Source organism: Falco biarmicus, chromosome 8, assembly GCF_023638135.1.
Source record: "Falco biarmicus isolate bFalBia1 chromosome 8, bFalBia1.pri, whole genome shotgun sequence".
In the NCBI taxonomy this organism is placed as follows: Eukaryota; Metazoa; Chordata; class Aves; order Falconiformes; family Falconidae; genus Falco; species Falco biarmicus.
The window spans coordinates 63,037,669-63,062,252 of NC_079295.1; the positions used below are offsets into that span (position 1 = coordinate 63,037,669).

General features: G+C 51.3%; 1 protein-coding gene across 8 annotated transcripts in view; it reads right to left on the reverse strand.

Moving 5' to 3' along the window:
* Nucleotides 1-412: 412 nt before the first annotated feature.
* TCF7 (transcription factor 7) overlaps nucleotides 413-24,584 on the reverse strand; it is a 74,046-nt gene continuing 49,874 nt past the window's right edge. For 2 of the 8 annotated variants that reach the window (XM_056348011.1, XM_056348010.1), the window contains exons 4-11: nucleotides 23,050-23,182; nucleotides 19,833-19,923; nucleotides 16,194-16,280; nucleotides 14,099-14,209; nucleotides 13,670-13,832; nucleotides 13,349-13,456; nucleotides 10,064-10,112; nucleotides 4,268-8,235 (exon numbers count right to left, since the gene is read on the reverse strand). In XM_056348011.1, the coding sequence (XP_056203986.1) occupies nucleotides 7,928-8,235; nucleotides 10,064-10,112; nucleotides 13,349-13,456; nucleotides 13,670-13,832; nucleotides 14,099-14,209; nucleotides 16,194-16,280; nucleotides 19,833-19,923; nucleotides 23,050-23,182 (1,050 nt within the window). In that variant the 3' untranslated portion in view covers nucleotides 4,268-7,927. The other 6 variants (XM_056348012.1, XM_056348013.1, XM_056348014.1 and 3 more) reach the window with 5 other exon arrangements.

Consider the following 24,584-nt stretch of genomic DNA (forward strand, 5'->3'; position numbering starts at 1 on the left):
GGCTGCTGTGTGTGCTCTCTAATTCAGCTGAACCCAATAGTTGCCTGCTGTTGTAATAGACACCAGCTGTGTACTTGGAAACTCTTACTTGGAAATTCTTGAAAGGGGGAGAGACTGTCCAATTTCCCACTGTTAAACTCTGTTACTGTTTAACTTGTACGGTGCTGCCTTAACTTTTTTCTTTTTCTTTTTTTTTTACAGTCCCAGCATGATCAGGGACAGCTCTTGGCCAAAGTGATTAACAGTGGGGGTAGGGAGAGGGAACCAAGGTGTTGGTAGGGACTGTAGAAGAAGGTATTTTTTCTTAGTCTTGGCTTAGTATTTCAGTCTTACCCATTGAAGATTATTGGCAATTACTTTAAAAACTATACACACAAATGCAGAAGGAAAAAAATGCAGGAGTCCTCTTGAATCAATTCTAAGAAATAGTTGTTTGAGAGTTTGATAGGATTATAACTTCCAGTGGCCTATTTTGAATAGCCAGTCTGGCAATTACTTTATTTATAAAGCTATAAACATATTTTTGAACATAAAAGCCAAAAAATACAAACTCAATGAAGTAAAAAAATTACAAGTGATGGGTAGTCATTGGACAAATGAAAGTACAGCTGCAAAACATTTATCCCTGCTACATACATACAGTGGTTTTACTTGGTTTAATGAAGTGGTACTTCCATGACTTCTACATTCAAACTGATTTCAGGAATTCAAATATGGAAGTGTTGAAATTGCTGTAAGAGAACTAAAAAAAAAAAGATCTTGTTGTGATAAAAACTTAAGGGTAACGTTTTCCTTCTATTAAAAAAGTATTAACACAAAATAGTAACACTTCATAAAGCATTTCTAAAGACACTTTTTTGGTATTAAAGTAACTTTGTTTTGGCATTGGTTGTCAGCCATGGGACATGTAACAAGTTGGTCATGGTCACTGTTTTGTCTTGGACATGGGCAGCTTAAAGGTCTCTTGTGTGTTTTGGGAAGGAAAAAAGAAATGAAATTTTCTCAGTTACACCAGTATAAATGGAACACAGTGCAGCATACTGAGCAGATATTCAGAGTTTATACTGCAGTAGCTGAAAGCACCAGGGTAAGGTCTGGCTCTAAACCTGTCCCTGTAGAGCAGAGCACAGGGTCAGAACAATGCTGTGTCAGAAAATGAGTGTAACCGCTCCAGCGGTGTGGCTGTGGCAATGCTGCTGTGCCCGGAGCGCACAAGGGTGGGCTCCCAGAGGCGGGCCAGTAGGTTTCACTAAGATTTGCAGGAATTGGATGGAATAGCAGTGATGGGAGGAGGGTGTAATACAGACAGGCCTTTTGCCGGTCAGTGTGCCCTGAGCCGAGGCAGGGGTCCACAACACCATAGAGGGGCTGAAGTAACCTTGAAATAATAAATGGGTGAAAGTCCTGGTGAATTCTGAAATGAATGATGGCTGGTCTGCGTACGCTGGTACTGTCTGGGCATGTGGTTTAATACTGTCCAGGACTTTCTCCTACATTTCCTCTGGTGGCGTTTAGATGCATCTACTTTTTCTTTTATACCTGCCTTTGCTTTGCTGCTAAGTTACGTGTTTGATCCAACCACAAAATACCAATCGGGTATTAAGTGATGCCAGCTTTACACCCAGTGTTGAGTTATGCTAGGTCACTGCGGCTTCGTCATCTGTGGTGTTTAGAGTAGCTGACACTTGTACGGCACCTTAGTTCAGAGGGGCTCAGTGACAAATGGTAGCTGAGACATAGCTGGGGGTTCTTTTAACATTTTTTTTTTTTTTAATCAAGTGATAAAGAGACTATGTCAGAGCTGGGAAGAGTCTGCTGAGTTCCTCTGTTTAGCACTGGAGCATGCTGTTGTCTAAGCTTGCTAAAATAATTTAAAAATGAGCAGATTGCATGTTGATCTAGTGCTATGTAATTAACCCTCTGAGTGCAGTAAGTACATGGCTAAGTGTACAGTTGGCAGTCGATTCAGGTAATGCTACTTCTCTAAGGGTTAAAGTGATTCAGACTTTAAAATCTTCAAATGTTTCAGGTTTGTACTCATAGCTTTCATTCAGTGCTTCTGAACTTACTTTTACACAGGAGAGGAATAAAGCAATAGATTGAGATCTAAACTAAAACTGGAATTAAAAAATCTACAATACTATAAGCAAAGCTAGCTAAATAAAGGGAATAAACCTAAAGCTGCTCTACAGACTAATCAGGTTTTTGGGTTTTTTTTCTATTTTTTTAAATTTTCAGTCTTTGAAGCATGAACTTGTCTAAAAAGTTATGTTCAGTCCAATGTAAAAAATTAGGGTTTGTGTTTTTGCATTAAGAAAAAATATAAAAATATTTTGTACATTATAAAGGTAATCTTAAATCTCTTGCAGTTCTACAATAATATTACTACACAATTTGTATTCAGTACTCTGAAACCTATTCTAGGAAGTAGAAAAAATAGGACACCCCCCCCTCTCCCTCTGTGGTGTTATATTTCTCTTCAGCAGTCTAGCATGTGCAAGCAGGAGGAGATCTGCACTGGACTAGATTATGGTCTCTGTGACAAGTCTGTAAACCTGAAGTAAATTAAGAACTTGGATTAATTTGGGATTTACATCAGTTTGGGGAGATCGCAATCTGTCCACAGTGTTGTTTTGTTTATCAAGCTCAAAATATAAATAAAAATACCAGAAACTAGTAAACTTTTATAAGCTGGAGAGAATACATTAACATTTGGCATCATGGGGGTAGAGGGAGGATCTTTTAGAAAAAGCTAGAATAAGGGTTTTTTTAAAAGTTACATGCCAAATAATGAAAAAAAAAAAAAGGTTCTGATCTTTCTGAGGGTACGTACGGATGAATGCCTGAAGCGAAGAGCAGGGTAGTGTGCCACTCTGCTGCCAGACTGCCAGAGGGAAGGAGAGAGCAGAGCGGGTGGCAGAGCTTGCATCTCTCCTCCAGCCTGTCTGCTCATGGGCCAGCAGGGACCCCTGCCCCGTGTCAGCCTGCCGGGGCTGGGGCCCCCTGCCCACCGCTGCGGGTGGGTCACAGCTGTAGTAGCAAACTGATTTGTGAGGCTTTGCCCAGCCTCTGGTGAGGTTTCTGGCTGTCCATGTCTGCAGTGGGCAATCCCTGACAGCGAGGGAGACCCTGCACCTGACACAGTGAGCAAGCGACCGTCAGAGCCTCCAGCGGCCTGTCCAAGCTCCTTTTACCATCTGGTTGGTGCTCCCTTTTCCTCTGCCGTGCCACATGCTCGTGGCATGGGACGTGTCTGCGCAGAGACCTGCTACCTGTAAACAGTACCTTCCTGTTCCCAAACAAGAAGTTAAAAAAAAATTGGCCTCGTTGGTTTAAATATTTCATTTCTCTATTACCTGGTCAGATCAAAAAGCTAGCATGGCTACATTGAATTTTCAGAGATAAGGGCTTTTAAAAAATGCTCCTAGTCCAGCTTTTCCAGCTCTGTGGTATCACGGCTGTGAGAGGTGTGTGAGTGGCTACACGTTAAAGCAGCTGGGAGGGCAGGCAGGGGCAGCCGGCGCTAGAGCGATAGCACCTACCATCTACTGCGGCAAGCTGGGGAGCTGTCTGCTTTCAGCCATAATTGAAGATAATGCAGTAAAAAAACCAAAACAAAAACCCCAAACAAATGAAAAAAGCAGCACAGGCCAGGGACAAAAGGCTTGTTTACTCATCAGCACTTTAAATTTTGGCAAGTACTTTTTTTTTTTTTTTTTTTTTTTTTACCTTTTCTTTTGAAATCAATTTCTGTCTTTAACACCACCCACCCCCCAAAAAAAACCCCACCAAAAACACCACCAAATGAGTTTTCCAGCATCCTTAAGTCATCCTGTTGCCTAACTTTGCACATTTTACAGTGAGATGGGGAATTTGGATGGGCCTCTGGTCCTGTTGGGTGGAGCCAGGTGGGAGAGCACGGAGCGCCCAGCGCCTCGGCCAGCGCGGCTGGGCGTGGGACTATGTCCCGCTGGAGGCCACGCTGTAGGCTGGGGACTCTGCGGGCGCAGAGGAGCACCTGGCAGGCAGTCTGGAGGAGCAGGAGGCAGTTTGGAGGTGAGCGGAGCCAGGGAAGGGGTCAGGCTGTTCTCTGTGTGCGGAGTCAGCGGGGGCTGCAAGCTTGTCTGAAGGAAAAGCAGAGGAGATGCATTGGAGTGTGTCCGGAGGAGAGGGAGGGGAGTCTATAGCACTTCCATCGGAAGAAACTGGGCTGGCACAGCGTCCTTCTCCTTGTAAGTACCGAATGCACTTCTTTTTCCTCCTGAGAACAGTGGAGAGAGTTACCTGTGAATACGGGCCGAGGCCACGGTTGCACACCCGGCGCGCAGCAGCGCTGGGGGCTCGGTGGTCCCTGTGCGTTTCCCACCGTGGCCGCCAGGCGGCGCTGTAACGGCGGCCCCGCAGCCGGGACCGGGGGCGCAGCGCGGCCGCGCAGCAGCGGCGTGGGAGAGGGGGCGGGGGAGGGCGGGGAGCAGCGGAACGGCGGTGGGAGGCTTCAGCCGCGGAGTGCGGAGGGGAGGTCGTAAAAACGAGCTTAAAAATGAAAAAACGGGGGTAAAAATCTAAATAATGAAAATGAGAGTAAAGTCGAAACAGTAATAATGAAATCAAAGCAAGAATAAAAATAAAGTAACAAAAATGAAAACAATAAAAATCAAAATAGTAATAAAACAATTACGAAAATATTAATAAAGTAGAAACAAACGAAAATAATAGAAATCAAAATGAAAAAAGCAATAAACCAATGAAAATAAATCATAAAATCAAAACAATAAACAAAAAACAGAAACGGTGAAAGGTAACCAAACAATGAAAATGAAAACAATAATAAAAAGTAATACTAACAATAATAAAAGTACAAGCAATAATAAACAAAACAAATCAAAGCAATAACAAAACGTAAAAGGAGGAGGGCATTTCTCACCAGCTGCTGCCCCGGCTGCTCTGCTGCTGGGAGGGTGAAGCAGCTCCCGCTGGGGTCAAGGCTACGATGTGTCCCCCGGGGCAGAAGCCCCCTCGCCTGCCGCAGGGGGCACAGGGGGCACGGGGGACACACATGGGACATGCTGGCAGCCACGGCGTGGGCAGGGCACAGGGGACACAGGACCTGCTGGCAGGCCGTGGCACGGAGCTGCCATGGGGGCAGCCAGCCCTGGGCTGTGCCCCGCTGGGCTGTGCCCCCCGGGCGGGCAGCCCGGCCATGCCCAGGGGTCCGTGCCGTGCCCCTGCCGCCATCTTTGGCTGTTCTCCTCAGGCCGCACAAGCCAACTCAACATCCGAAGCTCTCAAGAGCCCGTTCCCAGCGCCTGCCTAGGCCCTGCGCAGCACCACCGTCCGCTCTGCCTCCTGCAGCAAAGCCCCCGGTCCCGCCAGCCCTGCATCGCCCAACCCTTCCCGTTTGCTCCCGCCGCCGCGACCGCGGAGCTGGAGCGCCAAGCCAAGGCTGGGCAGGGAAGGGACCGGCCTGGGGGGACACGGCAGGTGGCTGCCCACCAGCTCGACCCTGAGCCTGTCGGAGGGAGCCCACCGGGCCACTGGCTGCCCCGGCAGAGCTCCCGCCCGTGGCTCTCCCGGACAGCTGCCGGCTGCGCCCGCTGCCTGGGGAAGCGGAGGCAGCGGTACAAAGCGTGCCATGGGCAGAGGCTGGAGCGCCAGCTCCGGCGGGAGAAGGGCGCCTGAGCAGACCTGCAGCCCCATCAGTGGCCGCTCTCCTCCCCTGGCCCTGTGCTTCTAGCAGAGACCAGGAAGGTCCCAAAGACAGCAGCACTGGGGCAGCGGGGACCAACCCAGCCTTCACCCCCCAGTTCCCCACTTGTCCCTGTTACGACTGGGGGGGTCTCAAAAAGCCAGGTCGCACACCGTCCTTGCTGTAACCGCCCCCCTGGGTGATGCTGCCGGTCAGCTCTGCCCGGAGCCCCAGCTGCCACCTCTGCCACCACCCCGGCCAGCCAGGGCTCCTGTGCCCCTTCCACCGCTGCTCAGCAGGCTTTCCTTCTCCTCCTGGGACACAGCCCTAACGCCACCTGCCACCGGTCCTCCAGCATCTCAGCAGAGTTTTAAAGGAAAGAGCTCTCAGGATGTCACCTTAATGGCAGCGAGGGAATAGTCCCTCTGCTGTGGATGGCATTCATGACTTTACAGCTAAAACAGCTCAAAAGAGCCTCCTCCCCCCCCCCCCCAGCCCCCGCCCAGCTGCCTCATTTGAGGCAAATGGATCAGCTGGAGAACTCGCTAATGCGGGCGCACACCTTTCTTTGATCTTCCTAATGAAAAACTAGACACTGTTAGAATATGTATTAACTAGTCCAGTATTAAACATGACTTCGCATTGGATGCGAACAAGAGAAGTGCTATTACTGCTGTCAGTGTCATCATTAGCCGTGGTGACCCAATTAGTGCCATATGAAACACGACAGCCCTGCTTTAACTCAGAGGTTGTTTTACACGGGCTGTGACTCCCCAGAGCAGAGAAGCCCAAGGAGAAGCTGCAGGACAGAGAGTTTCAATGACCTGTTTGTGATACAAATCTATCCATCGATTCACTAATTTGATTTAAAATAATGGGGGGAGGGGAAAAGCAGATCTGATCCTAACAAAGGGGCCAGGGGGCTCGCTGCTGTGGTGATCACACAGCCAAGGGGCTGTACCCCTCCCCCTTTAGTTGCTACAGCACCCTGGAGCTGTTTGCCCCGGGCAAGGGGGAGAAGGGTGAAAGCTCTAGAGCAGGAACACCCAGTTTCAAGCAGTTCACTTCTCCTGTGGGGTGGAAATCCTCCGGGGAGTTGCTCTCCGCATGGCGAGCAGAGCACGCAGGACAGGAGCCCTTGAGGCAGTGGCAGCGCATTAGTAGGGGGAACCGCAGAACGGCTGCGACCAGCCAGGGGTTGAGAGGCAAAGGTTAAAAAATAAAAGCATGCTAAGGTCTCCGAGCACTTCAGCAGCCTGTGTTAATTGGGAAGCAGCGCAGAGGAGAAGCTGAATTCAGAGAGTTCAAACGAAGGCAGAGCGAGGTTGGGGGAGCTGCCCGCAGAGCTGCAGTTGCGCTCGGGGCGCTGGGCTCGGTGGCACTGCCGGGTGAGGGACGGAGGTCACAAAAACCCCTCTCTGGGCAGTCGGGATAAAGTATTAATGAGACGTTAAGTGAGCTCTGTCTGGATTCTTAATCAGTTAAAAAATGGTGCTTGATGATGCTGTCCAGTGTATAAAAGGCGAGTGGGGCAGTTTGCTGTTGCACAGCACCCGAGGTTCGGGATGCGGCTGCAGGGAGGGGGTATATACTCACTCGGGCTCAGCGTGGGGACCCGAGCTCGGGTGCCAGCAAGGGCAGGGGCCAAGCACCATCAGGACTCTGCAGGGCTGCGCTTCAGGGTTCATGTTTGGGTAGGCTAAATGAGTTCAGTCACTTGAAGCTGCACTTAAGCACTTCAAGCAACACTTCCAGTTTTTGCTAGAGTCCTCAGTGCACTGGTATAAAAAACATGCTATGAATCGTAGCCCTCTGCCCAGGCTGGAGCCTCTCTGTGCTTTGGTGCCCAGGTCCAGGGGCCCCCCAGGAGCTTTTTCTGCCTGGCTGCATTTGCAGACCCCGGAGCCAGGTAGCACTTGGCTCATGCACTGAGCTTCTCTATCACCTGGCCACATCCACTCTCTAGAAGCCCGAGGCACAGGGCACTTGCAAACTGTCTTGCTGCTTGAGGCCGTCCCACCTCGCCCATGGTGGCTACTGCAAAATTTCAGGGCCATGAAAAGCTGGATCTTGAAATACCCAGCATAAACAGGAAAAAAAAAAAAAACCCATTAACTACTCACTGCTGGCCCTAGGGTGCTATTTATGCGATAGGAAATCTCTAACAGGGGAAAAAAGCCACACATCGGGGTCACAGAGGTCACCACCCTGGAAATAAGCTTTTAAGACCAGGGAAGTCCATCAGCTGAGATACACATAAAGCATCACACCAACGTCGCCCCAGGCAGGGGTCAGAAACCCAGGCAGGGCGTAGCCTGACCCTCGCAGCTCAGACAACTGCTGAGGACCCAGGGAAAACCCCATCCCCGCCTGGCTGGAGCGGCCACCGCCAGCGCTGGGGTGGCTGCAGGGGATGCACGGAGCCGAACCCGCTCGCCCAGGAGCACCCCAGCAGCGAGGAGATGCTGATACACACCTGCACGGGCCGCACCAGTCCGTTTGTTGGTTGAGGCCAAAGCGAGCTCTGCATTTCTTAGGAGAGGCAGGATCTGAACACAGAAGCATGCGTGGCGGAGAATGGGCAAGGCAGAGGCACAAAGAGGAGGAGGAGCAGGAGGAAGAAAAGAGGCAACATCATTTTAGCCACTTGAACACACTACAATCCAATTTTTTTTTTTCTCTAACAGAACAGTGCCGGCACCACCTCTCCTAGAAAAAAGTGATGGTTAGGCAAATATCAGTGATCACTGCTGGCAGCTGGAGAAGAAGGAGGTTTGGGAAACAGCCTCAGCTCTGGGAAATATGGGCAATTACGGGGAAGTTCATGGCTTTTCAAACTTCTTAAGTTTGGAAAAGCTGCGAAATCCCAGAGGTGCTGCCTGCCTCCTGTGTCTGCATCCTTACCTGCTCCCTGCCCTCCCAGCAGTGACTAACCAGGGCTGCCAGCGAGCTCGGACTGCGCATGGAAAAGAACAGGAGGAAATGTTGCAGAAGCAGGCTGAAAGCGTAGTTAGCATGAGGGAGACCCAGGCCCAGGTTATTCTGCTCTGCCCCCCATCATTGCCCCTCCAGTTTTAACAGAAAAGCTATTCTCCGTGGTCTTTCCTAAAATGTGGCCGGTTTACTGGGTAATTATGGAACTCAGGAGGGTGAAGCCCTGTTTACCTTCAGGCACATCATGTTTTTCCTGTAGTGCTGTAAACGGGATTTGAACAGCACATTTCTGTGCTGGATTCATGCTCCCTCTTTCAGCCACCACCAGTGTCTCCTGTTGTGTCTGACCAGCAGTTGATTTTCAATCCATAACAGGTGAAATTATCATTTTTGTATCACACAGACAGGACATATATATGGATATATAAATATATATATATACACACACTACATACAAGCCTAAAAGCTTATAGTCCCCTTATCAGAATGAGATCAATAGCATTAACCAAACCAAAGATATTGCTAGGACACAGTCATGGAATTGCATTTTATGGACAATTCAAAGAGATTGTCCAATGGCGATTCATTAAATTCATGAGATGATCTGAACTTTATGAATTAATGCAGGCTATCATCTGGCTGACTGATTTTCACCCAAAAGCAAATAACAGCAATGAGCAGTAATGAGCTGGCTGGAGAATGGGAAAAGCTGTTAAGTCTACAGGCACTCACAGGCTGGATGTACTGAAAAAACCCAGCTGGCTAACTTCATGTATGCGTGATGCCACCGTGGGCAAGGACAGGCTCTTGATGTTTTATAATGAATATTGAATGGTACAGATATTATTTATTCCCGATATGACAGAAATACTTAAGAAACCAGCACAGGAATAGCCCTGGATGATGGGAACATGTGCCACCTGCTGAAACCTGCCCAAAGGCCCTCTTCTAACCAACACCGTGGGGCCGGGAGGCAGCTGGTACTCGGTTTTAGCATGACTTCGCTTGAGCTCTAGGTTCCTTTGAAATGAAAACCAAATTTGGGGTAACCCCACAGGTGATCTTCAATCTTGTCACTGCATTTAGTCCCACACGCAATACTGATGCATTTGAGAGGAGTTTTCTTTAATTAATGGTATCTGTAGGGCTGATGGGGACATGCACCCTGCACGTTTTGAATAGCGCAAGTTTAGAGGAAGTTTATATGAAGTTATGCACTTGTCAAAATCTAGTCTTGGTTTTCACACACTAACCAAGTTCTAATTCAAATATGTCTATGAAAAGGTCACAGAAATGTTAATTTACCATGTATTAAAAAAAATTAATGTATTTCTTCAGTTAAGCTCAGGAGAATAGAAGAAAACACAGTAAAACATGACAACTGCTTCGGATTATCCCCTCCAAGAAAAACAGAGGGACAGCCACCGAGTCGCACGCATTTACCTGAGTTGGAATCTTGCTGCTTTTCCCGTGTTCGTCTCTTCTTTTTCCCCTAGGGAAGCAAAGGAAAGGCCATCAGTCCATGCTCCCCGGCGAACGAGGGTGCTGTGCAGGGGCTTTGGGGCTGGACTGGGCTGCTGGTGGAACTCTCAAAGCAACCACCCAAATCTGTGTTCACACACGTGCCGATGGCTGCCTTTTACACGGCACAGATTTGTTCTGGGTATATACCTTATCTCAGGAATAACCCCTCATTTCCAGGATCCCCAGATCCAGCACCATCAGCATTTTGACTCACCCCCAAACCACTCTGCGCGAGATCTGCATATACATTGAAACAGCAACAGAAACTCAAAGGCAACATGGCCCTGTTACCCCCCCTGCATCTGCTGCACCTTCCTCCCAACACGCTGCTCCCCTGCTCTGCTGTCTGAGGCCACAAGCACACTAGAAACACAGCCCAGACCCTGATTTATACTACAGCCTGTGCAAGAGAAAACATCAGTGTGTGCAAAACAGCACTAATAAACACAGCACCCCTACCTGTGCTGCTCAGCACCTCTGCTAACTCCTGCCAGCACTCCTCAGCCCACCCTTATGTGTCCTCACCTGAGAATCCCACCCATTATTGCTTTAGTTAATTAATCGATAGATAATTTAATTAATATATTTAACTAGATTAAAGAAGTTTTACCACATGCAACGGAGGCATTATGCTCCACAGCTGATCCTCCTGATGTATTCTTATTCTTCCTCCCTTTTCATGGTTCTAAAAAGCACTTGGCCTATTTTGGCACCTTCCCTATTTCCACTATGTGCTCTAATGCGATGCCTTACACCTGAACAGAAGTTGATCTGTAATGTGTTACCAGGAGGAGCATCCCTGATTTCAAATAGGAAAGAGAGTTTTAGGAAATCCCCAGAAATTCATTTGTAAATAATACTTCTTTATTTCAATGTTTGTGCAGCTCTGGACCCATCCTTCATTCTTCTTCCTTCCCTTACTAACAAGAAAACCCAGTTTTATCCCCAAACTGCCTCTCTGATTCTCAATATGCAACAACCCCCCGCATCTTCTGATGAGCTTAGTATGAGGGCACAGCAGCAAATCTGGCCTGTGGGGAGCAGGCAGCTCGCAGGGCTGCCTTTGACCTGTGACTTTTTATATGACTCCTTGTGGTTTGAGTGAAGGTGGAAAGCTCTGAGCTGTGGTAAGCTTTTTCTTCAGTGTGGGAGCAACTGTATTTCCTGCCTGATATCCTTATCACGTGCTGCAGAAGTGACCTACATTCCTCCTTCTCCTCCCTGCTCAGGCTCTGGAGAGAAAAGCATCTCTTGCAGTGACCACAAGATCCAAAGCAGCTGCTGCTGAGGGAGTCAATGTGTGCTTTTGGAGCCCATCATCTGCTCCATCTTCTGGAGCAAGGAACCAGCCCTTACCCAGGTGAAGGATGCTACAGGATTTAAGATTTCCAGGGAGGATGCGCTTGGCCTTGGAGGAGGATGGTGCCTTGTTCTCAGCAAAGCTGCTGCCCTCCAGATGCTGCTGCCCTCCAGATGTGTGCCCACCGATGGTGCTGCCCTTTGGTACTGCTCTGGTTTCTCTAAGGGTGGCTCCAGAGGGCAGCAGCGTCCAGCACTGATCCTGCAAAGCTGCATATGGATGCTGAGCTCCTCACCTGTGCTTGCAAGGAGGCAGGGATATCTGTGTTGCTGCAGGGAAACGCAAGCTGGGGACTTCCCGCAACCTCTGCTTTTTCTGCATCATCTCTGCCCTTGGCTTTTGGGGTGGTTTTGGTCTGTTTAAGGGTGTTCTTTCACCCTCAGTGGAGTTTGGGCTTTCTGGAAGGAGGGTTTGGGGCAGGGTGGGCTGGATGGGTGCTCACTGTGCAGCTCCCAGGGGAAAGAAAGCAGTTGTGAGGGAAATGACAGAGCCTCAGATCAAAGGGCAGAGCCCTGGAGTGGATGGATGGACATCTGAAGACTTACATGTGATTTGCTTCAGGTCTCTAATGAGCTCGTTAGGCATGTAAGATCAAAACGGTCGAGAAGGCCACTGGAAAAGACCTGAAGTGTATCCTGTGCTTCTGGGGCACCGCTACACCTATGCCACCTCTTTTAACACGGTGCTGCTGAAGTGATTAATATAGCTAAGAGGAAATGAATATTTTTTTTAAGAGTAACCTTTAAATGTTCCAGAGAGTAGCCCAGAGGCTTCCCAAGTGCTGGCTCTACCACCACAAGCTACAAAGCAGCTCTGTCCCTCCAGCTAGCCCAGGGGCTGCCGCTGCTTCTCCCTGGGGAGTGGGGGGCTCCGGGAGCCCTGGCCGTGCCAGCCCACCACAGCCCCCTCGGAAAAGAGCCACTATTTCGGCCGTAGAGACAAGTAATCTCTCTGTGAAAACTAAACACAGTTTTTCTCTGCTCAGGCCTCAGCGATTGATTTGGCATCGATTTGCTGCAGCAGTGTACCTCACTACAGCCAAAACTGGGGAACACCAAGGCGGGAGCTTCCCTTCTCTCTCTTGTACACAGGGAAAGCTCTCCTGGCTACAGGAACGCACAATCCCAACCCTCAGCGTGTTTCAGGGCCCTCTGGACTGATTTTTATTGCTGAGAACCACCACTATTTGCTGCATGGCTCAGCTGCTCCGCTCAGCAGCCACTGCCTGGTTTGAGAAATTTTTTTTCTTTTCTTTTTTCAACCCAGAAAGGGTTTTTTATTCCCTAACAGCAACCTTGGTTGGGAAACAGGCTCACCAAAGAGCTAGGCTGAGCTCACCAGCTCACAGAGCAAGCAGTGCTGCCTGCGTTTGCTCAGATTGCATTGGAATCCTTTGAACACGGTTGGCTTGATTTGCTCAGGGTCCTCAAATAATGACTGGTCAGGGTGGGATCAACATCCCTGAGGGATAAACAGAACCTCAGTGACTGTCATACTTTGAGCGCTGCTTACCTGCCCTGCAACGCTGCTGCTTGGGATGCAACCCCACAGAGCCTGCAATTAGACCTGAACAGCCTGCGAGACCAAGGTTTGCACTACAGCTCACACAAAGCAGCTTACACTTTGCTATTTTGCCTTTTAAAAAATTATCTCCCACTATTACACTCCTGTGAGCGCAGCTCAGACAGCTACAGAGCTACAGCTACTGTGCTGCCAGGAACAGTGTCACCAGGGACAGGCGGGTTGTTTGGCAAACACCAGTTGTCACCCCCCATCCCCTCCCCCCTCCCCGGTCATTCTCGGCCATGCCCTGGGGAGGGGTCCGAGCCACCGCGGCCACTCACGTAGTTGTCTCTGGCAGACCAGCCGGGGTAGAGCTGCATGTGGAGCTGCCGTTCCTTGCGAGCCAGTTCGTAGTACTTGGCCTGCTCCTCCCGGGACAGCGCGTGCCACTGCAAGGACAAGTGCGGTGGTGAGATGTGGCCCCACTGTCCCTCCCCAGCCCAGCCCCCCGTGGCTGCCCTGTGCTGGGGGGCACGTGCTGCGTGTTCAAGGGATAAGAGCACATGGTTTTGCAAGCAGATGCTTGTTACATGCTTAAAAGCAGCTGCAAGGGATGGGGATGCTGCACTGGGATGACGGTGCTGAGCCCCGTGTGCTCTTACCCTTCTGCCCAAGATCTGGTTGATGGCGGCGCTCTCTTTCAGGGTGCATTCGGCAATGACTTTCGCCCGCATTTCTTTCATATACAACATGAAAGCGTTCAGGGGCTTCTTGATAGTGGGCTTCTTGGCTTCCTTCTCTCTCTTTGGTTCTGGTTGAGGTTTCCTTGGTGGGACCAAAGGAGGAGCTGTCAGCATCACTGCCAGCCTGGTGGCACCAAGCTCAGCAGAAGACTCGACACCAAACCAACCCGATGGTACGAGCGGGTGGAGGGGCCCGAGATCTGTCCCCTGGATGCCTGCTGCTGCCTGATGCAAGCAGAGCTCGGCGTTCATCCATCCTCCCCGCTGGTGCAAGCATTAATAGTGATAAATGAAATGGGTATTAAGGCGGTAATGCTGTTGAGCCCTGCCCTGGCACTTCCAACTTACATGTTTCGGTCATAGTGCTCCATCTCTTGCTTGCCGGAGTGGGGCACAATGGCGGGGTGCGGGATGCCGGTGGTGTGCATGCCAGAGCCCAGCATCAGCGGGTGAGTGAACCTGCAACAGAGAGCGGATGAGCCATGCCGGGAGGGCTGCGCTGGGGATGCTCGGGATGCTGGGGCAGCCGGAGCGGCGTGTCTCATGAGATGGCACTCTGACGTGGCAGAAGCAGACGGTAAGCGGAGGACATGGAAAGCAAACCGGCGGTGGGTGCTGCTGGGCTGGTGCGGGGCAGGCAGTGCCCACCACCCCTGGGTCAGCCCTTGCCACGCCGGCAGTGGGCACGGCCAGACGGGCCGCAGGCAAGCGGGCAGAAAGGGTCCGGGTGCCGCTGCGAGGAGCCCAGCCTGCAGCGGGAGCCTGACCGAGGTCAAGGGCACTTTCAACCAGCAGTTCCAGCTACTCAGATCCCTGTTGTTGCAATAGCTTCTCAGCACTGCAGAAAGGAACAACAAACTCAACCCAGGGTTTGGATGGGAGAGATTAGGACCACCCCGCACCTTTCTTTTAACAGAAATAGCGTAAGTCTGAACGTGAACCGAAGTGCAACTCTAGGAGGTGCACCTTGCCTAAGCAATGCTCTCCACCACCAGGACTGAGATCAGGAGAGGTCTTGGTAGCTTTCAGGCTTCATTAGCACGCTCTCGAGATTTGGAGGGTAAAGCCAGCGCAGTCAGCTTTGCCAAGCTTGCCACTTTATGTCTGCAGCTTGAGATGGCAGAATTGCCCATGGGAGATGAACTGTTCATTAGATATGCTGGCACAAAAAGAAAAGCTGTTTAATTTAATCCACCAGCACAGTCTGATCCTTATCTGACCAGGTGTACTTTCTCGGCTGCAGCAGTGCTGCAAAATCTGCCCCAAAATCCTGCAAGCACGAGCTCCTGCGCCGGGCTCGGGGCAGCTGCCGGGCCTCCGCAGGGAACCGTTAGCTCCTCTCTCGCCTTCACCTTTGAGGTCGGACAAAGCGATGCCTCGGCAGGCAAGGAGGGCTGGCAGCGCTCCCTCGCCTCTGCTGCAGGGCTAAGGGGTTGCATGGATCGAGGTTTTTGCATGGCTAAGGGCTAGCATGGATAAGGGTTTGCTTGGTTTTCCTGTGGGAAACCTCCACTAATGGCTCTTCAGGACAACATGAAGCAGAAGCGAAAGCTGGTGCACGAGCACATGCAGCGTGCACAGGTGTCCCCGTGGTGCTGCCGGCCTCGCTGGGGCCATGGGGCTTTGCCCACCAGCACGCCCAGAGGGGCTGGGCTCTGCAATTTCCATCCACAGGGGATGTATTTTGCTCACGGGGACATCGCTGGGGTCTGGGTGTATTTACAGAGGGCAAAATTTGGTCCTGGGTGACCATAAACTTGCAGTATGAACGGCCTGGGAATGCGGTACATTGCTCAACCTGCTTGATATTAAAGATGGGTCACGCTGCAGGGCCAGGTCCTCGCAGGGAGAAGATGGGCAGTGACATGGCTGGCTCTGCCGCCCCCCTCCCATGTGCAGGGTCTGGCCTGGGGCCATGCCAGCCCCGTGCTGCCCGATGACAGGATGGGGGAGGCAGAAGCTGTGCTTATGTCTCAGAGAACTGACTTGTGCTGATGGGATGACAGCAAATCGCTGCCTGCCGCCTGTCCGGCTTTTAAGGCTGAGACCAAATAAAGCAGATCAGTCTCTGCAGAGCGAAACTCAGCAGTGGTGGCGGAAGGGATATATCCAGGATTAGGGTTAGTGATGAGGAGCAAGATCCTGAGCAATGGATTTCACCCCGTCTTCCCAGTGCTGAGCTGAAGGCAGGGGCTTCTGGCTTTGTTTTGACTTCTGCTGATTAAAACCTAATCATTGTGCATCCTCCTGGGATGCTCGCTATTCCCCTGACTACCCTTTGGAGCAGACACTGCCTAAAAGCACCTTCTCTTCCCACGGCTGCCCCAGGGAGGGTGCGTGGCCGTCCCTGGGTGGCTGCGGTCTGCTGCAAGCTCCTGCCGCACAAACTGCAAGCTGTGAGACCAGCCGAGCTGCTGCCCTGTCTCACACAGCTCATACTCACCTGGAGAAAGAAGCCCCAGCAGAAAGCGCTGACGAATACGGCTGTCTAAATCCACATGACGGGAGCGGATAGACAGACTGGCTCTGCCTGGGATCGGGAAGAAAGAGTCTATAAAGTATCCACAGCTATGTGGTATTTCCCATAGATTTGCTAAGGAGACTCAGAGCACTGATGCCCCAGGAGCTCTGCCTGGTGGGATGCTCGGGGTGCCCCTGGGCTCAAGAGGCAGTGTGGGACCTGGATTTATTTTGTGAGAAGCTGGGCCTCCCTGCAAAGGTTGGATCCAACTCTGACCCCCCTCCATCCCTGGTGTTGAGTAACGCTGCAGCTTTGAGTTTATAAAACACAAAATGCAGAGGTGTGCTGAAAAATTAGGAGATGTGCTATTGCACAGAAGTTGCTTTAAAAAGCGCAGTTTGAGCAAAAAACTAAACCCTGGTCAGAGGCTCCCCCTGCGGTGCACAAGAGGCTGCCCAGTTTCAGGCTGTGCTGGGGGGTGGCTGAGCACGGCAACCTCCCAGTGCCTGGAGAGAAAGCACCTACTCTGCCCTTGTACGTACTTCAGAAATGCTCTGATTTCCCCAGCGCATCCTTTTAAGGATGCCTGTCGTTTCTAAAGAAGCCAAAAACTCAGTCCTAAGTTTCTTTTGAAAGTTGTTTCATACGGGGGATGGGGTGTGTACCAGACCTGGAGCTGGAAATTATTTTTAATACTGTAACATAAGTATGCAGGAAGTTCCTTGTTGTTCCCAGCAAGGGAAACCCCCCCCCCTGTTTCATATGGAGATAGCTCAAAAATACCTTGGCTTGCTCTGCAAACCCGCCAAAAGATGCTCCCAGCCTAAAACTGTGCATGGAAACCGAGATGCCTGAGGAGGCCATGATGGGGTGCTTCAACCTGCACTGATGCTCATGCTCCTCCAGCCAGGCTGCACAGAGCTGTGCGTACGACCAGCACCTGGTATTTTGAGCTCTAATAAGCAAAACAAAACCCCCAACCCATTATCCTTCAGTGCGGTGCCCTGCGAAGGACCGAGCTCCTGGATTCCAGGGATTTTCAGGGCTAAAGACAGTTTCTGCCCTGAAGAGCAGTAACGGCAGTGCTGTGCCATGGCAGTGGGGCCCTTGAGCTGTGCTGGGGAGGAAGGAGTTTCTGTTTCTGCCACTCAGGGAGCTGCTGTGTCTCGGCTTGACCGAAATCTGCAGGATCTGTCTGCAGGAAAGGCAGCCGAGGCGGCAGGGCTCTGTTTACACCCTGCCAGGCAGAGGCCCTCTCCCACCCCTTAGATGTCGGCGGGTATAAACACACCAACAAACAGCCAAGTGCTACCGTGTATCGGGGAGCCAAAAACACCTTTGAAGTTGAAGGCGGCTGCCCCAGGGCCGAGAAAACACTCGGAGCTAATCCAGAAGCGACACGCGTTACTGCAGAGGCTGAGATACCAGGATAGAAAAGGAGCCGGGCACTTGTGGCTCCATCCCAAGTGATTCTGACGTGCAAATTAATGCAATTCCAAAATCAGTCCCTGAGGGTTGGGAATGCACAATTACAGCCCGTATCACCCAGCGGTGGGAGGGCGGCTTGGAAAAAAGCGCGGGACAGCCACGGCACCGCCACGCAGCACAGCTCGCAGGCTCCCGCCGGCGTTCACTGCCAGGCTCCCGTGAGCAAAACTCACTCGACTGGACTCTCGGAGGCTTTTATCTACTGTCGTCCCAGGTAATTACAGAGAGAGCGATTGCAGCTCCTCCTCCCAAAGCGCTTGGTGAGAACAAAGCCCGTTTCTGCCCAGCTCCTGCCCACCGGCTCGTGGAGGGAAAGCTGCTGCCCGCGCGTGGCTGCCCCGGCTCCGTGGCACTGGCACAAGCATCCCTGGCACACGGCCCCGCTGCCCGCCACCCCCTGCACAGGGGTCCGTGCTGCCGCAAACCTGCTGGGCTTCGGTGCCTCTGCACCCACCCACGCCCATCTGCTGAGCCTCTGGGCGCTTCGGGAGTGCTTTTGGGGCTCTTTCCATAAAAAATGGGCAACAAAAGGCTCTGGTACAGACATGTGCTTCGAGGTGCTGCTCCGCTCTGTCAGGCCGTTTGTTGCTTTATCGTATCTGCTCTATTAGTCACTAATGAATGCGTCTGGCGAGGTCGTCTGAGGATGCCAAACCCCGCAGATGCCAGAGCAGCTCTCAGCACTGCAAACTCCCTCCACCACCGACCGACCAACACCACCGCTGTGCAAACCAGGTTGCTCTCCCCCCGCACACCCAGGGCTGCCCTTCGCAGCATCCCACCCCAAGTGTGGACCCTGCATTTGGCAAGCAGGCTCCCTTCTCACCTCCAACTACTTCTTTCATGTTCTAGCCCAGTCACCCCAGTACTTGTTTTTCCTGAGGATGAATCACATCATATGAGGAGTTAAATCATCACCCAAGAGTAGCAGATTTAGCACAGAAGGCAAACTCTGTATCAGAGGCCTCAGCCCCTGTTTTTCCTTGTGGTTAAATATCTGGAACATGAAATTCATAATCAAACCAAAACAAAAAGCTAACTTTTTACTTTGTCTCTTAATATGCTTCGCCTCTCCCATTTTGCAATATGGTCTTGTACCTGGAGGTCTCTGCTGGGCTTTGCTGGGGTTTTATCAGGTGGCACCAGGGGGGATCTGGCTGCCTGCAATGATGATCATCCTCCCCGCTCTCCCCCTCATCCAGGCCACCCCGACCCGCTGCCTGCATCCACCAGCCTCCCCGCGAGCCTCTGCAAGGCCCCTGCATCACCGACGGGGATTAAAAATTAATTTGAAGCGTGACGATGCCCGCACGGCACTGCCCGCCAGACCGGCTCCCGCGGCGTGCTTACGATCACTGTGACAAAAGCCAGTGGCAATGCCCACGGAGCACGTCCAGGTGTATTTTTAAGTCCTGTCCCTGGGGCAGGTTTCCCAATAGGCTCCGCTTAGTGGCATGCTCCTCAGAGCTGGCCCATGCAGGAGGGACATTTTGGGAGTGCTCCAACTCACCGTGGTCCCTCCTTCCCCATTCCCGCTGGGGCAGTGGGTACCACTAAGCCGGCTGTGCTGTGGCCAGGCTGTGGGTACTGGGGTCCTTTGCCAGGGCAGGTCTCTACCACACTGGATTTCTTCCCTGTATGTCAGACCCCAAGAAGCACTGTGGCCTGGCAGATGGAGCATCCCACGGGATTACACTGCACTGGTGGCATGCTCAGGGAAAGCACTGTTTGTACCGAAAACCCCAGTGAGGGAGAAAATTACCTCCTACTCAAATAGAGAAGCTTTTGTTGGTATTAGGAGAGGTGAGTAGGAAGCTCTCTCTGGGTTTCCTAATCCACACAGGCAACTTGATGCAAGGCAGGAGACTGGTTTGAATCAGGCAGGTTGTAATCCTGCTCCAGGGATGCCCCAGCTGGGACAAAGCCTTCAGCCTCTCTGCAGATCCGCTCCCCATCTCTAAAGCAGGGCTAAACCCTCCTCCCCATCGCACAGCACAGCGGAGGGATGAAGGCAGGGCGTAAGCACCATAGAGGTTACAGAGGACGGCTGCACGCGGTGTGTTCAATAAACCGTCCCCTGTATGAGCAGCCAGCGAGTTGGGGGCTGCAGGGGGCCGAGCCCTCCACACTCACCATCCCATCGACGGCGTGATCTGTCCAACTCCACCGGGAGGGAGGGGGTAGAAACCGGGGATGTCTGACGTCTGGGAAGGACGGTGCACTCCTGGAAGAAGGGAGAAGATGAGCTGGACCCAGCACCGCACTCCTCGGCTGACCCAGACCACTGCTGACAGCCTGGCTGCTCCATCTACAGGCACTTGTGGGCACCAGGGAATATATCTGAAATAGCTGTCTGCAAGTGGCAGGATATTATAATTACCCTTTTTATTGCTGTGGCTCTCTGTGGGGATGTAATGTGTTGTCTGTGTTGCTGCAGAATCAAAAAAATTAGCGTAATGGGCTGGGAAAGGCAGCTTGCTCCTGCACAAGCACCATCCCTGCCCTGTGCCACCCTGAGGCCAAGCAGCAACTTGCTTTGGTAAGGACTTGGTGGACTCCAGACATCCCTCTGCCCTTCCCAGAGAGCCCGTTCAGGTGCTGGTCATGGCTGATGGTCAAGGCCATTCCTACATCCCCTTCCGGTCAGTCATCCCCGTGACCTGCCGTGAGCAGCCAGTGGGGATGCTTTAGCAGGCATCACTTCTATCCTGATTTTAAACGCTGCGAGTCCCTGTTCAAAGCAATCATTTTGCAGGTTCTCTGGGTGCCAAGGAATGGCGAGGTGGGTATGGTGCCAGCTGGGAATTCACCCTTTGCACGGGGAATCCCTGCATGATCTTCAAAGCCACTGGCAGGGGCAGCATGGCCAGAGGAGACAGCCGCAGCATCTATCCGTTTCTACTTGGACTTGAAAACACCCCGCAGAGCCCGGGGCTGCGGGTGGGACTCAGACAACTGCGGCGCTGCTGGTAAAAGCAGCCTCCAGCTGACCCCTGGACTGGAAAGCTGGAGAGGAGCTGGGGCTGAGCTCTGCTGCAGTGCCATGTAATGCCAACTGCGATCAAGCCTTGGAATAAAAATCGTGTACAGAGGTTGTCCAGCAGCTGTCCTGAGCAATAAATAGATTGAGTAAATTGGTGATTAATTGCAAGCGGTTTGCAAACTCAGAAGTCTGGATTATTCTCCTAAGTGTACTAATGATAAATTATTAATTAGGAATGACACCAATAGGTTCCAAGCATCGTATTAGGAGTTAGCTAAAATAAATACCTAACTGAACTGAAAGGAATACAACTTAGTATGAGATTTACCTACAGCTGTGCTCAAGTGGGATGCAGCAGCCCACTGAAGGTCAAACAAAACCAGTATCTGCATTAGGCAGCTGCCAGGATTTCCTGAGACTCGCACCTCCGACAATACAAGTTGCGTAAGCCAGAGCACAAGTTATTCTCGCTGGCCCAGTGGTTGGGGCACCAGCCACTGACTCAGAAGATCCTGCTTGTATTTCCTTGTCTGTGTGTCCTTGGGCTACTGTGAAATACTTTAAAGCGATGCTGTGAGAATGAGTACGATGGTGACTCTCAAGCGCTTACACTAGGTGATAAAGGGAGATATTTCAGTGATGAAAATAGAGATGGGACACATCCAGAATGAACGGGGAAGGAAACCCTCACCCCAGCCGTGTAGCGATGGGGCATGTAAAGCTGATCACAGCTGCACCACGCAGGCAGGTCCCAGCTGAGAATGACGGTCTGAACCTCTCCACAAATAGGACCTCGAGGGTCTCTGGGATGGACAGATTCCCCCTGCCGCTGACATGAAAGTACAGCACTGGGAAGTGCCTGCAGTGAGGGTGCAGGTGGGTGTGCAGCCAGAGGACAGCTTCCCAGAATCACTGACCCACCGCAGAGAGGAATGCTTAGGGAATACTCCAGTGCCAACTGTAGCCTCCACGAAGGGATATAACCAGCTCATTGCCTAGGCGAGCTGCTCCCGTAGTGCTTAAGGCTTTCCAGGCTACCAGGGAGTCCCTGGGGGCAGCTCAGAGCGAGGGGGGCTTGGAGGGGGCAGTGCTCTGTGAGGCATCTGAGAGAGCAGCGTGAAGGAAGGTGTGTCGGGTCGCCCTCCCTGGAGACGCAGAAATCTGCACGCTTCCTCTCGAGACTCGGAAGTCTGCCATTAGCTGAGCTTTTAATAGGTTTATTTTGTTAACTCTTCATATTTTTTCTGCTGAGTTTGTTATGCTCTGGTGGCTGACAAGCAGTGTGCTGGCTGGAAGAAAACCAGGATGTGCCTGGGTATCTTTTACACCAGATCTCAATCTTCCCCATCAGCATCCCCGATGAGTCCAGAACGCGGTGTCTGGGTTCGGACCAGGGGTAATTCAGCACATCCTCCAGCCAAGAGCATCCTCGATACCCCATCGTTTTATCAATGACGTTAACTCATCAAAGCCGATGTCTCTGGGACAGTTTGGATCACACCTGGGTGGAGGCCTTTGCCTAAATCACAACAGTTGGTTTTTGTGCCTCTGTTTTCTCACTGATTTCTGGGCTCTGACGGACCCTGAATCCCTTCCTAAATGGTTTCATGTGCTGGTTTTCACATGAAATCAAGACCAGGATTGTGTAAAAGTCCAGGTAATCTAAGAGATGTCGAAAGACTCTTGCACTAATGTAAGGCGGAGAAAAGTTTGACTTTACACTCAGCTTGCCAGTAACCCACAGAGAATGACGGGCTGGGGTGAATTCCTGTGCACATACCTATATTTTACAGTTCAGGGTTTAACCTCTACCTACTGTACTTTCCTCCATAGCTCACAAGCTAATTGGCGTGTCCTGGATTCACACAGGAACCCAAAGAGCCAAACCACATGACAACCACATAACTTGGGGCTACGGACACACACACATGTAACAATCCAGTTAGCTATCAGGCACCAATCCTATTTAGTCAAAATATTTCATGTTTCAAGCATTTATTTTCTCAAAATGACAACTTGATAACAGTTTGGGTATGAGTCAAAGGAAAGATTACTTTCCATTTTCTGGTTGACTCTTACGCATCATCTCGAGGCTCTGGTCTGGTCTCAAACTACAGGACAGCTTGCACAGAGAATTGAGCACACTTGATCAGTAGGGACGGCACTTTTGATATCAAACTCCTCTTGATTAGGACTACAAAGCACTGCCAATAAGCTAAATAAATTCCTACTGTTAAGCAATGCCCCAGCTGACCAAAGCTCTTGACTTTTCCCATTGATTTGGGACCAGCAAGGTGACAGCCCTGACCTCAGTGGTCTCCAGCACTGTTGCCCTCCCACCACGCAGATGCCCAGCGGTGCTGTTACCTTGTTTCTGGTTGATGTCGGCGGGCAAATGGGGCGAGTGGGAGCCGTGGCTGAAATGGTCGTTGCTGTAAGGGATGAGTGGGGTGAGCGGGTGGACTCCGTGGGACGGCTGCACGACAGGAACTTTGTTGGACTGCAAGACATAAAGAGAGAGAGGGCTCAGAAGTCATCAGGCTCCATGAGCAAGGAGATGCCCTTTGCAGTCCCACCGTTGCAAGCGAGGCTGGGAATTGCTAAAAGTCCCCAGTGACTCTCAGGGGCAGGGCAGAAAAAGCCCTTGCCTGCTTAAATAAATGCTACAGCATCCTGCAAGAAAAATCCAAAAACCAAGCAGTGACAGCAGCTGAAGACAATTGCGTGGGTAGGTGGAAAACAGCTCAAATCAGCATGAAGTTTTCAAAACTCAGAACGTTTTTTTGTTTGTTTCTGGTATCTTTTATTCCAGGATAAACGCTACAAGCATGTCACCCAATGCATTACTCTTGGTTTCTGCCTTGTGCTACCACAGGATCTAAATCTGTATTTTCACATCGTGCATGTTCACTCTGAAAGCCATGCTCGGGCTCTCCTAACCAGGGCTCTCCAGCAGGGAGATGCCGTTGAAAACATGGCATGGTCACCAGCAAGCCCTCGGGCTGAAACCCCCCTCGGTCTGAGCTCCAGCACTGGGAGAAGGACCAGAGGGAGCAGAGGCAGCTCTGGGGATGCAACAAACTCAGGAAAACTGAGCAATGAAAAGTCTGTCTCCTCTGGCAGCTACTCCTGGTTACGCACAGCAAGGCCATCAGAGCCCAACGCCCTTGTAAAAGGCGCTTTTTTTGTGAACAGGACGGGGAGTACTTCTGCATGTTGGAGCAGAGAGAGGGGAACCTGTTCAAAAGAGCTGCGCAGCTGTAAGGAAAACACACACACACACACGCACACGCTGCCGTCTACCGCCAGCCTCCTCGCCTCGAGCGTCTCAGGCTGCTCCCTACATGCCCGGTTTCGCCCATGGTTGCCTTTAAACCCAAACTGACTTTGCCTTGGTGGTAGAATGTTAGGATTTGTCCCAGATAAATCCAGAAAGAGAACTGACAGCACCCCAAAATGGGGAGAAAATGAGAATGGATTGGGTAAGACAGCTCTCCAGGGGCTAGGAGCTGGGTACTGCTAGCCAGACCTCTTGTGTCCCACCAGGACATCTACAGATGATTAGCTGTGTGACTTCGACAAGTCATTTACAGTCTCTGGACTTGATTCACCGGCGCCTTTCACTTTGGTAATGATTTTGCTTAGGCACAGTGAGCACAAAACACCAGTCAGCTCTGGTGGAGGTGGCACAGCTGGAGCTGATGGCTCTGGAGGATCTGTCCTGGACTTCTCCCTGCCACTCCGAGCTGTTTCCCTAGTGGTCCAAGAGCCCTGGGAAAGTCCTGTTTTTTGCATCCCTGCTCCAAGGAGGAAACCCATGAAGCAGAAAGGAAAGCAGAGTGATGGAGACGCTGCTTTACATCTGTCTTTCCCACAAAGGCTTGCTCATGCAAATAAAAACC